The sequence below is a fragment of the Bufo gargarizans genome, chromosome 7, assembly GCF_014858855.1.
Source record: "Bufo gargarizans isolate SCDJY-AF-19 chromosome 7, ASM1485885v1, whole genome shotgun sequence".
NCBI classification, from domain to species: Eukaryota; Metazoa; Chordata; class Amphibia; order Anura; family Bufonidae; genus Bufo; species Bufo gargarizans.
In genome coordinates, this window is record NC_058086.1 from 105,277,873 (window position 1) to 105,291,827 (window position 13,955).

The 13,955-nt window shown below is 42.4% G+C and overlaps 1 protein-coding gene across 1 annotated transcript in view; it reads left to right on the forward strand.

Annotated features, from left to right (window-relative positions):
* OLFML2B (olfactomedin like 2B) overlaps positions 1 to 13,955 on the forward strand; it is a 641,911-nt gene that overhangs the window by 492,934 nt on the left and 135,022 nt on the right. The window contains exon 6 of the mRNA XM_044300548.1: positions 2,065 to 2,583. Within this exon, the coding sequence (XP_044156483.1) occupies positions 2,065 to 2,583 (519 nt within the window). The remainder of the gene's footprint in view (positions 1 to 2,064; positions 2,584 to 13,955) is intronic.

The following is a 13,955-nucleotide window of genomic DNA, read 5'->3' on the forward strand; positions in this document are numbered from 1 at the left end:
GGGTCAGCCAGACAGCACGCCAATCAACGCATGCTGTTGCAACCACCAGAATGCCGTCATTGCAGAGCTCAGCAGTGTCGCATTTTTTTTGTGTGTCTGCCTCTGACAACAACGATGCCATTTGCAACCTGTGCCAAAAGAAACTGAGTCGTGGGAAGTCCAACACCCACCTAAGTACAACTGCTTTGCGAAGGCACATGATCGCACATCACAAACGCCTATGGGATCAACACATGAGTACAAGCAGCACACAAACTCAAAGCCACCATCCTCCTCCTGGTCCAGCATCTTTAGCCACGTCAACCACTGCTGTCCTCCTTGCCCCCTCTCAACCACCCTCCACTCCGCCTCTCGCCTTGAGCAGTTCCTGCTCATCTGCCCACAGTCAGGTGTCTGTCAAGGACATGTTTGAGCGTAAGAAGCCAATGTCACAAAGTCACCCCCTTGCCCGGCCTCTGACAGCTGGCTTGTCGGAACTCATAGCCCGCCAGCTTTTATGATACAAGCTGGTGGAGACTGAGGCCTTCAAAAAAATTTTTGCTATTGGAACACCACAGTGGAAGGTACCCGGCCGAAATTTCTTTGCACAAAAGGCAATCCCCAACCTGTACTCGATTAGGCAAAAGGAAGTAATGGCATGTCTGGCCCACAGTATTGGAGCAAGGGTCCATCTGAGCACTGATACCTGGTCTGCAAAGCACGGTCAGGGCAGGTATATCACCTACACTGCGCATTGGGTAAACCTGCTGACGGCTGCCAAGCATGGAATGCGTGGCTCTGGAGAGGAGTTGGTGACACTGCCACGACTTGCAGGCAGGCCTGCTGCCACCTCCTCTACTCCTTCTACTCCATCCTCTTCCATAACCTCCTCGGCTGAGTCCTCTTCTGCTGCTGCGTCTTGCTCCACATCAACGCCCTCCCCCCCCCCCAGCTCCCCAGGGGCTATTCCCCATACCGGATTCGGCAGTGTCACACCGTCTTGGGGTTCACTTGCCTGAAAGCAGAGAGTCACACCGGACCAGCACTCCTGTATGCCCTGAATGCACAGGTGGATCAGTGGCTGACCCCGCACCAACTGGAGATCGGCAAAGTGGTGTGTGACAACGTAAGCAATTTGTTGGCGGCATTGAATTTGGGCAAGTTGACACATGTGCCGTGCAGCAATTGTGAATAAAATACTGTTGTGCCTACACAGCCACACATCACCTGCACGTCAGGTTCAATTTTGTATTGCTGCTGTTGTGGTAAATACTACTGCTTCTACTAGTACCCCTATACAGCCACACATCTGCTACCTTTTCTGTCAGGTTACATACTGCACTGCTCCTGCTGAAAAAGGAACTACTTGTTCAGAACAAGCCATTGCTTTTTTCAGTACTACTTTGTGTGTTCAAACAGGGGCATGCACTTGTCCCAATAAGAGATCATTTTTGAGCTGCTTGTTCAGAACAATCAATTTTTCTCTATACAATTGTTTTTATATAAACACAGCCAGGTATCTACCCCCAAGAAGGGGTTATTTTTAGAACATTTGCATAACAAATCTGACAGTTCAGTGTGTTTTTAAGCATGCTGTTTGTTACCACCAGCAAAAATTTATTTACCCATAGCCATATATGTCACTATCACTCTGACATTACTAATGCTGTCTCTTGTGTAAAAAGCCTACTAAACTCCATATTGTCAACGACAACTTTTAAGGGCGATTGAAGCACTTTTGATTTGGGTTAAAATTTAAGAAATGTGTGCATATCTAAACATAGTTCAATATGAGTGCTTAAATAACTTTAATCCATTTAAATGGAGGATCTACAATAGGGCTGGGACCTGGATGAACTCATTCTCTGGATCCATGGTGATCAATGTCAAAAATTATGAAAGTTGTTCCTTTAATGTCATTGTGCAACCTTGGTTTAACACAAATATTGCTATACCATAATCTTTTTTTACAGAATTGTTTTGATAAGCATTCCTTTAATCTAAGCAAGTATTTATTTTGGAGTCATTTTCAGTTTATGGTTATATAAAATTATACTGCTGAATTTTTTTAAATATATTTTTCAGTGACAGAAGATGAGTCATACAGTGGAGATAATACCATTGACATGTTGATTGAAGATCAACTCATAAAGCATGAGCTCCAGCATGTCAGTAACACAGAGGATCTCATTCCAACAAAAGAATCATTTACCTCAAATTATATGGAAGGACATACACAACGATCTGACTTGTCTACTAAGGATATTTTTATATCATCTGTTGCAAAGTTACTGGACACTGTCTCAACATCAACAATGCAAACTGTTTCTTTGCAACAAATAACTACAGAACAATCTACAACAGTACAAACACAGAGTGAAAACACAGAGGCTGACACAACTGTAATCACAACACAGGCTAAAGATTCATCAATAGTCATACAAATTCCACCAACTATATCCAACTCTGTTCACACAAGCAAAGCAACCCCAATGGGTTCAGATGCTCAAACGACAAGCTCTAAACCATGGAAGACTAATAAAATGATTAAAGCCAGCACTGACCGTAACAAAGGCACAGAAGATGATTTCCAGAAAGTTATAGGTAAGGCTGAACATGTGTGTGTACATTATGTGTTCTTTGAATTTCATGTAAAGTATTTAGTATTAGTCATTTTCATTACTTTTAAGTAAAGGTGTTCGACAGGCCATAACTCTCATCTTAATTTTGATTTGTGACTCACTCCCTATCTATGAATGACACAGTGCAAGTATATACATGTTTGAACTTCAATAAGTGCAGTATGATGATTTATGTATCCTGCTTCCACAGTAACTTTTAGAAGCTTTAGCTTTAGGGTTAAGGTTACATGGGACAATTTTGAAACTATTTCATAGAAGAATTTCCAATGCATATTTTTGAATCATTGCAGCATAAATTGACATGCTGTGGATTTAAAATACACATTCCAGGTCAATTTCCATTGCAGAATTTTTACATAGTGTGTGGATAAGAACTGCTACAGAATGTTCCCCAGGCAATGAACAGTGTTTACGCTACATGTGGGCATACCCTTATACAAGACAAGTAACATAATTTGTAAGGCTGAAAAATACATCCATCCATCCGATTCAGCCTATTATCTTGCAAAGTTGATCCATGGGAAGGCAAGAAACCTCAAAGCTACCAATTTCCTCAAAGTGACCTAGATAAATGCTTCTATATATTAGACCACCTGTAGATAGCGGCAAACTAAGATATGTAATTCATTACCAATATGATGGAAGCCTATATTATTCCACTGCCAGAATGCCAACCAATACCATCCAGTTTGCACCCCTTAGGGGCACCAGGTCTGAATGGTGACCATCCTCATTTTTTGCTGGCTTTACTTCTTCCAAATCATCCTTCAAAGTCTCGATGTCCTAGATAGGTTTGTAAGATGCAGAGAGAGGAGGAGCTGGATGTTCATGGTGACATATTCTCATCGAAATTAGATGAAATGAAAGGCAGCTGCGGGCTAATTGGCCCCATGGTTTTTCACCACAGCATGGTTGCAACCTCCCGCAGCACAGCCCCTCTGTGTGGCCATACCATAAAGCAATGTGGCCCAGGTATTCCTGATTTATAGGGATTTGTAACTAATTAATTTGGAACTAATAGAATTTCTTGGCCAATCTCAGCAAAGTTACTAAATTATATTTTTAAAACTTCACTCATCTCTAATTCTGTTTGATAGACTGTTTTGATATTTCAACACATACTGATTAATAGAAGCAGTTCAACTGTCAAAATATTAGTGAAATACTGCTGAAATCCAATGGCAGGGACAAGGCCTGTACACAGGAAACACTGGAGTCTTGAATAGGAGGTTGCAGGACTGAAGGATGTAGCAGAGCCAAGCAGGAGGAGCCGTAACCGGTAGTAACGGTGCAGGACCGAAGGATGAAGCAGAGCCGAGGTTAGACGAGCAATGGGTCAGGGCAGGCGGCACAGGAACGTAGTCAAGCAATTCGGGTCGGCAACAGGAGGTAGCAGGATGTCACAAAGTAGCAGGGCAAACCGCAAGTAGGAGGAACAAACCAGAGAGCTAGTTCCAAGCAAGAGGACTGCACGGGCAGAAGCTAAACACAATACTCAAGCAATTAGTAACAGGCTTGAGAGGTTTAAATGTGAAACAGGAAGTAAGATGGCACCCAGCTGAGACACGATCCACCATCTTAACTGAGGGAGAACTTGAGGGCAAGACAATCTGAACTAAACAGACATAGCAGGATGATTCCTGTCATCAACATTTCATAATTCTTTTGAGAAATGAAAGGTGAAATCTGATTGGTTGGTATGGCCAACAAAGCCAGTTTTCTTTTACACCAGTTTTGATATCTCTCCCCCATTGTATTTTGTATTCTGTGAAATGTCATTTCACCTTAAAGTGATTGCCTAACTTCAGAAAATTGCATTTATCATGTATACAAAGTTAATACAAGGCACTTAACTAATATATTGTGGTTGCCCATATTGCCTCCTTTGCTGGCTTGATTTAGGGGTTACTGCCATTGCTGCAGCAGAGAGGTCAGCTCTTTTTTCTATAGCGTGCAAGCACTGCCACAGCTGCTGATTGCAGGTTAGTTGTAAGCCCTGGAAACAAACAGTGTATAATGCAATAGAAAAATGAATCAAGTCAGAAAAGAAGGCAATATGAACAATCACAATACATTAGGAAGTGCTTTAAAATGGTTTTCTGACCCTTTAATACTGATGACCTATCCTCTGGATAGGTCATCAGTATTTGATCAGTGGGGGGTCTGATACCTGGGACCCCTGCTGATCAGCTGTGCCTTCTCGCAGCTTACCAACCTCTACGCCTTACATTGAATAGTGGCTGTACTTGCTATTGCAGCTCAGCCCCATTATCTTCTATGGGACTGAGCTCTATCTAGGCCATGTGACTTTTTAACATGTCGTCACTGGCCTCGGAAAAGCTGACAGAAGGCCGTGGCACTCACAAGAGTGCTGGTACCTTCTCAAACAGCTGATCGGTGAGGGGATCCCCCATTGATCATATACTGATGACCTACGTATCCAGGGGATAGGTCATCCGTATTAAAATGTCATAAAACACCTTTAACTTTTACATTAGTATTTTAACTTTGTCTACATGATCAATGCCATCTGCTGAAATAAGGCAACCCCTTTAAGACATTGTATAAACCTGTTAATATCCAGTAATAAAAAAATAATAATATTCAAATCGCATAGGATGAAATTATCACAAACTTAACTGTCTGGGCTCCAGTGGCGAGACCCCCAGTTTCGGCGCGACTGTGCCAGGAGAGACACACTGCAAAGCCAGACCCCGTGGTGACTGACCATGTCCTTAGCAATAGGATGAAATGCTTTTTCTCTCCACAGCGAGCATGTGCTGGAGGATACTAGCCATAGGCTGCTCGGTCAGCTGATCTATTCCTGTGTGCTGGTGTTCTGACTAATGTAGTGCCGAGCCATGACCTGCAGTATCTGAAAGGAGCCCCTGGTTTGTCTGTGGGTGAATCACCGGCCGGACAACCACTGAAGACCAATACACGTTGATAGGTTTAAAATGGTTGCTCCTTTATTTTGACATCGTAGAAAATTTATAGCTTCAAACCACAAAATTAGCATATACCTCCCCTAAGTTTAATCCAATCAGGTAACGAATTGATCAATTTCATCTTTATACAGCCAAAGTAAAAAAAGTCATGATAATTTCCTAGAAACAAGGTACATATGTGACGCATTTATAATTCTTAGAATTTAGATATCTAACCACCATGTTTGTCAACCTTCGCTCTGTTCAAATATTTCGCGGAATCATCCTTGTTTATTTTGTACCAACATTTATCTGATAAAACATCCTTCACTTATCTAAACCAAAGATGAACGTCAATATAAAAGATGCTTATATAACCCATATTACAGTAAATGTCTAATGCACATGTTAGATATAAGTGTAAAAAGGTATATATGTATATATGCATATATATGTTTCTGCAGCTATGATGTCATGCATTCAGCAATTCTCTCTCCAGATACCTTCATCATAAATGTGGCATTCTTTTGCAAAGCATGCATATCTCTTTCTAGCCATGCGGTTTTGAGCTTCAGACAGCCATTTTCTGTTAGCTTGTGTTACTAGACCTTGTTGTTACTTCCTTTAAAGAAGAACTCTGTATACTTTAATACAAGCATATAAGGCTGAATTAATACATATATGTGAACGTGTGTGGATACAGACATAATTTCCTTACAATCCCCTCTTTGATCATATGGAATTCCCATTCCATATGATCACTCCTTATACCACACACCATTTTCATTCTCTGAATCATCTGCTTACTAAATGGTTCAGGAAAGTTTTGATCTTTCAAGTCCTCAGTCTCTAGTTCATTGGTATATTCCCTGAACATGAATTCTTCCTCATACAAGTCCTGCATAGTCTTTGGATCCTCTGGACAAAGTGGTTTAGGATAGCCTCTTAGCCATCGCTCATATCTACTTTGCAGGCTTGGGGGTATGATCAAAGTCATTTCCTTTGAAGGCATCTTGTCCAAAAGACTCATGCTTGTCCGGGAAATTCCTTCAGGACTCCTTCCGGTGTCTTCTTGAGCCGGCTGGCGTGTATCCACTGTGGACTCTGGTCAGTAAGGACAGCCGTTCGAGCAACTCTCAGAACCTCAAATGGACCTTGGTATATTGGACCAGTCTTGTGGCGGGCAGCCAGTTGTTTCACCAGAACTTTGTCTCCGGGCAAGAATGGATGAGTTGGGTCTGTGGAAAGAGGAGGAAAGGTGACAGCAACCTTATCATGATTTTCCGAGAGTATACCTACCAAATGTTTCACGTACTGCTCCTGCAAGGCAAAAATGTTACTGTCAATATCTGGTTCCTCACGGGTATTAGGGGGTCTACCGAATAACACTTCGTAAGGTGACAACCCTGTCTGTTTATTTGGTGTCGTTCTTATTTGGTAGAGAATGGCGGGTAGAAATTTCAGCCAATCCTTCAATGTTCCCGAAGTAGCCTTTTTTAACCTATCCTTAATGGTTCGGTTCATTCTTTCCACGACTCCTGCGCTTTGTGGGTGATAGACTATATTGAGCTTCCACTGGAAACCCAGAATCTTCGTCAGTTCTTGTATTAGTTTGGACTGGAAAGTAGGTCCCTGATCTGAATGAATTACCCGAGGGAGTCCATACACTGAAATCCATTGATTTATCAATGCCCTAGCTGTCACACCAGCTGTTTCTCCTGAAGTAGGTATGGCTACACACCATCCGGAGAACCTACAGACTATTACAAGGAGATATCTTATATTCCCGGGTTGCTTTGGCATGTGTGTGTAATCCATCTGCAAATCTTGCAGAGGGCCTGTAAGGGGTGGTAGATTCCCATGTCTTCCGTGTGCTTTTCCTTGAACATTATTCTGTGCACAAGTCATGCATGAGTCGACCAGATCGTCTATCAATCTTTGCAATTGGTGTGTACAGAACAGTGACTTGTAATGTTCTGATATGTATTGTTTTCCCAAATGTCCAGGACCATGAAGATAGGATATTAGGAGCGGTGCTGATGCAGTGGGAACCCCCAATATCCGATCTTTTGTCCATATACCTGTACCTGTCATCTGCAGTCCCTGAGATTTCCAATACTTGATGTCCTCATTGGTAGACTGCTTCTGAAGTTGATATACTACTGACACCCAGTTTTCACTTTCAAAATCTGTCATGAATAATAACTTACTTTCCCTTCTCGTGTCTCTCTTGGCTGCCATTTTCGCTGCTCTGTCTGCTAAGTTGTTTCCCATAGCTTGATAATCTCCTTTTGCAGAGTGTCCTTTCACTTTTATCACACTAATAGCTTCTGGCAACTGAATTGCATGTAGCAACTGATCTATGTATTTCTGATTCGCTATCTGCTTCCCATCTGCTGAGATATATCCCCTATTTTTCCATATTAATGCATAATCATGCACTGTTCCAAATGCATAGCTACTGTCAGTATAAATATTCACTTTGTGTCCTGCGAATATTTCACAGGCTCTTGTGAGCGCTACCAGCTCAGCTTGTTGTGCCGACGTTGTGACAATTGGCTCAGCTTCTATCACTTGATTTGGGAGCATGACCACAGCGTAACCTGTTTGATATGTCCTGTCATCTGGTCTTGTGCATGATCCATCCACAAAAACATCTATACTGTCAGTCTGTGGTGTGTCCTTTAAATCTTTCCTAGGTGTTGTGCATGACAAGATCACTTCATCACATCTGTGTTCAGGTATTGGGTCTACTTGTTCGTCAGAACCTTCACACTTAAGTCTCAAAAGTGTATGCAAAAATCTTATCACTGGTGAGGTGTCTGGACATGTCTTTATCACCAGGTTTGCCGTACTGAGTAATATGGTCTCATATCCGGACAGTCTCTGAGCTGTCATGTGTTGTGTGGTCATGTTTTGAAGGAGGGACAAAACTGTATGAGTGGTGAAAAGTTCCATTACATTTCCATGGACTATCTTAGTAGCATCTTTTACTGACATGGCCGCGGCTGCTAATGCTTGGAGACAGTGAGGCATTCCAAGAACTACAGGAGGTAATTTTCTCGATAGGTATGAAACTGGCCTGTTTCTTCCCCCATGTGTCTGTGTCAAAACCGCTGCATAGGTTTCTCCCGATACTACACAGTATAATTGGAATGGCTTTCCATAATCTGCCAGGGCCAAGGCTGGGGCTTGGGTCAAGGACCGAATCAATCTCTCAAAGGCTTCTACTCTGTCCTCTGTCCACTCCACTACCTGGTGCTTCTGTGAGTGTAGTTTTTCTTAGGATTGAATCCCAATGGGAGCAATCAGGGATCCACTGCCTACAATACACTATTGACCCTAGAAAGGACAGCATTGTAGCTTTTTCCCCTGGCCTGCTTAGGGAGGTCACTGCCTTGACTCTAGCGGGTGAGATCTTTCTCTCTCCTGCCTCTATTATGCACCCCAGATACTCTACCTGGGTACTTGCATATTGGATTTTCTTCTTCGAGGCCAGGTGTCCTTTGCTTGCCAAGTGGTCTAATAAACTCCGTGAATCTATTTCGCAGGCTTCTAACTCCGAATTGGAGAGTTAAAGGTCATCTGTGTACTGTATTAAGGTGGATCCCCTCTTTGGTTCCCAATCTTCCAATGTAGCCTTTAATACAATAGAAAAGGCTGCTGGACTATCCCCAAAACCTTGTGGGAGACGGGTCCAAGTCACCTGACCATCATCAGCCCACTGAAAAGCAAAAAGACTTTGTGCATCCCAAGCCACTGGTATGGAAAAGAACGCATTACTGAGGTCAACTACAGTGTTGTATTTGGATCCCGCAGGAATGGCACCAAACACAGCTGTAAGGTCTGCCACCAAGGGGGGAAGTGGGATAATTGCCTTGTTTACCTTCCTTAGATCCTGTACCAATCTCCATGTGCCATTATTTTTTTTTTACAGGATTGATCGGGGGATTCCAGGGACTGACAATTTTCCTAAGAATTCCCATCTGCAAGTATTTCTCAATTTGCGGCCTTATACCCTCTAACTTTTCCTCACTCAATGGATATTGTTTTTGAAAGGTTGGCATAACCCCCTCCTTCAAACAGGGCCGGTAGGGCTCACAGTTAATCGTTCCTACTGAGTCTTTACATTTTGCCCAAATTGGATGGTTTTCCAGGGACATTGGTATGCTTAAAAAGAACCCATTCATGTCACGTCTCTTTGGGTTTGTCAGGTCACATTTCATTGAGGTCGCTGTCAGTCTTCCCTTTTTGTCAAAAACTAATGAAATCTGTAATGCTGCCATTAGATCCCTTCCTAATAGGCAAACGGGGCATTCTAGCAGGACTGCAAAAGACATGTGCGTCACTAGTTCCCCCGTAAGAGTACAAACCGGGAGCGGTGCTGTCACCTTATGTATCACTGTCGTCCCATTAATACCCATAGAACTTCCTTCGGTGCATTTGTCATTAATGAAGTCTATTTTGTTTACGCTTGAAGTCGTTGCTCCGGTGTCAAGCAATAAATTAACTTTAATACCATCAATTTGCAGTATTACTTGTGGTAAAACTTGCCAATCAGTTGGAACAAAATGCATAATGAAGGACGGGACTCGTTCTGGGCATCCCTAATAGTGATTGTTCCCCCGTGGGGACCGTGCTCATGCTCAGACCACCTCCGTAAATCTGATTGCAGATTAGGTTGTCTACTCCCCCCATCCTGTGCTGGCCAGTGTATGTTAATAAGATCTCCCTGGGGTTGTCTTCTTGTCATATCTTGCTGTCTTTCCTGTTGTCTGGGTCCCCCTCGGTAGTCTGAGGCGCCTCTCCCTCTGTATCCTCTCCTTTCTTCATCTCTAACCTTTGGACATTCCCGCCTCCAGTGACCTAGACTCCCACAAATGAAACAGCCCTGTTTCTGATTTCTTTCTACTCTTCCCGGGTAATTTGCCTGGCCCCTACTTCTCGGACCTCCTCTATTATCCCTTCCCCGGGAGAAACCTGACATCATCATGTAATTGCTTTCCCCACCTGATAATATAGACTCCTGTTGTATGTCCTGCTGCATTAACAATGGGAATACTCCTCCCTTTTGATTAAAAACACCAGAGGCTGAGCGTTTTGCTATGTCCTCCATAAATTCTGTCACCGATTGAGTAAGCCATTCGTTATTCACTAATTTTATTAGCTGCGTTGTCTTAGGGTCCCCATTATTCATACATGTAGTCTTGAACAATTCAGGTGCATTCATCCCTGTACTACTGTAGAGATCCAACAGTCTCTTACAGAAACTATAAAAATCCTCTTTCGGCTCTTGTTTTGTATTTAGCATTGTGTGTAAGCCTGAATCTCCTTTGTATCTTTTCATCCATTCTACTCCTATCTTATCTCAAAACTTTTTCCAAACATTGGGGCCAACTTCCTGTCCTGCATCCCTAACTTCTTTTTCTGATGCCTTCTTTATCTCTTCTGGATTGATTTGGGAGCCAGTGTCTGGGTCTATGGCTGAGAGTATTATCTGAATATCCTCCATTGTTAATTGGCTCCCTGCAGTATACTTCTGCAGAAACATAGCTGCTGCTCTAGGGTCCTTTTTTAGATTGGGACACATATCCTTCAGTTCTTTCATTAATCCTAAAGGAAGAGGGATATGGACTTCAGTGTCACCTACAGTGATCATGGGGAGCTGTAGTTGTGTGCCTCTATTATCCCCTTCCTCAGGTGTTAGAGCGAGTTTGGAAAATATGTCTGTCAGGGGTTGCATTACTCCAGGTACTCTAGGGGTGGAAATCTCTTTCTATACTCTTTTAATGCTTTCTCCCATTTCTTAAAACATGTTTTCATATAATTTTCATCCCAGGCACCGGCTGGATAGTTATATTTCGGGTGAAGCCCCACCATTTTTTTAACCTCCTCCCAGTCCCCTTCATTGCGAGGACCTACATCGCTGATCTGCGTAATACACAGTTGCTGACTGCGGTCACAGATATTTACCCAAAATGGATCAGTTACACTAATCCCACAGGTGCCTGATACAAAATGTAACGGTGTGGGTCTGGTCTCTGGCTCACCATCCAGATCCTTTCCCACGCTGTTACCCATAATGTTTAATGCAATTGACAATGAACTCTATATATATATATTTGAGCAGCAAACAGTGAGGTGGAAATAGCAGCGTAGAAAAAGCAGCAATTTAATAGCAGCAAGTAATTGTGTTAGTACTGATCAATTAAGCCAGCACAATCAGATTTTCCACCAGTACAATATTCTTATCACACGTGTAAAATATCTAATATGGGCAACACCATTTATGGACTTAATAGACTGCAGTAATCAATGTCACCTTCCAAGTTATAACCGTACAGTTATGTTCTTTAAACAATTCACTCCACAGACAATCCTAGTGAGTTAGAAACCAACATCTGCATTGAGATGTATGCGTTTCCCTCACTTTTTCCTTTACATATATTCCAGGTACCTTGTTTCCTTGTTTCACATAAATCCAGAGTTATCCTTTAACTCATTCACATATATCCGGAGTTATCCTGTAACTCAATAAACCGTCAAGTGAGACTAATTCCCACTTGAAAAATCCCTGCCAACGTCCGAAGAGACTAGTTCTACATTCGGAAAATTCCCTGCCATCAATATGATGTATGTTCCTGGAACAACATCCCCTGCCAACCACTGTGCCTATAGGAGACGCCGCTCCTATCAGGATACGCAGAACACTGAGTGCTGCCTCGTGTCTGTCCCACAGTCATATGAACACTAAACTAACCTGCCATCAACTAACCTGCCATCCAGTATACATCAGATATCCACCGTATCCAGGAGAGAAACATTCCAACCAACATAAATAGTGGCAGAAATTATTACTCACCTGGATAGTCAGTGAACCATCCTCTGCTACCAATTGAAAGGAGCCCCTGGTTTGTCTGTGGGTGAATCACCGGCCGGACAACCACTGAAGACCAATACACGTTGATAGGTTTAAAATGGTTGCTCCTTTATTTTGACATCGTAGAAAATTTATAGCTTCAAACCACAAAATTAGCATATACCTCCCCTAAGTTTAATCCAATCAGGTAACGAATTGATCAATTTCATCTTTATACAGCCAAAGTAAAAAAAGTCATGATAATTTCCTAGAAACAAGGTACATATGTGACGCATTTATAATTCTTAGAATTTAGATATCTAACCACCATGTTTGTCAACCTTCGCTCTGTTCAAATATTTCGCGGAATCATCCTTGTTTATTTTGTACCAACATTTATCTGATAAAACATCCTTCACTTATCTAAACCAAAGATGAACGTCAATATAAAAGATGCTTATATAACCCATATTACAGTAAATGTCTAATGCACATGTTAGATATAAGTGTGAAAAGGTATATATGTATATATGCATATATATGTTTCTGCAGCTATGATGTCATGCATTCAGCAATTCTCTCTCCAGATACCTTCATCATAAATGTGGCATTCTTTTGCAAAGCATGCATATCTCTTTCTAGCCATGCGGTTTTGAGCTTCAGACAGCCATTTCCTGTTAGCTTGTGTTACTAGACCTTGTTGTTACTTCCTTTAAAGAAGAACTCTGTATACTTTAATACAAGCATATAAGGCTGAATTAATACATATATGTAAACGTGTGTGGATACAGACATAATTTCCTTACAGGAAATCAGTATCAGGTTCTGATCCTTGAACTTGGTGCTCTATTTAAACCCCTTCCTGGCTATATACCAGTGTCAGTGATAGTCTCTGACACACTAGCTGTGTTCCTGGTTGCATATGTTGGATTTCTATTGTTTTGACCACTCTCTTTCTATCGTATTGGTACTGAGTTTCCAGTCTGGTTCTGATCTTGTCTTGGCTACTTGAGTACTCTCTGTCTCTCTATTTGGTATGTTGTCCTCCTGGGTCTGACCATTTCATTATGACTCTGTCTCTGTGTCCTGTTTTTGTCCCTTGGTGTTGTTTGTCTTGCACCTAAGCAGTAGGGAACGTCGACCAGTTGCAAACTCGCTTCATAGAGCTTCCACTGCAAGCAGACAGGGAAAGTGGGTGGGGTTTTAGTTAGGGCACGCTGTCTGTGTCTGTCACTACCTACTGACACTGATTTGGTCATATGCTAGAGGATAAGAAAACAGATTAATCATATCTAAATCATTGGTAATTAGGGATGATTTGTGTGACCCCTGGTCAGGGCCGGTGCAAGGATTTTTGCCAACACAAGCGAAGCTACATTTTGGCGCCCCCCCCCCCCTTCCTCCTCGCAGCTCATCTGGCCCTGGTCCTGTCTGCAGCAGCTGGCCTCTGTGTGGTCCTTGTATCTTCTCTCTGCTTCAGACAATCGCTGGTTTGAGGACCGTATTTTTCGCCCTCTAAGACGCACCGAGGTTTTAGAGGAGGATAAA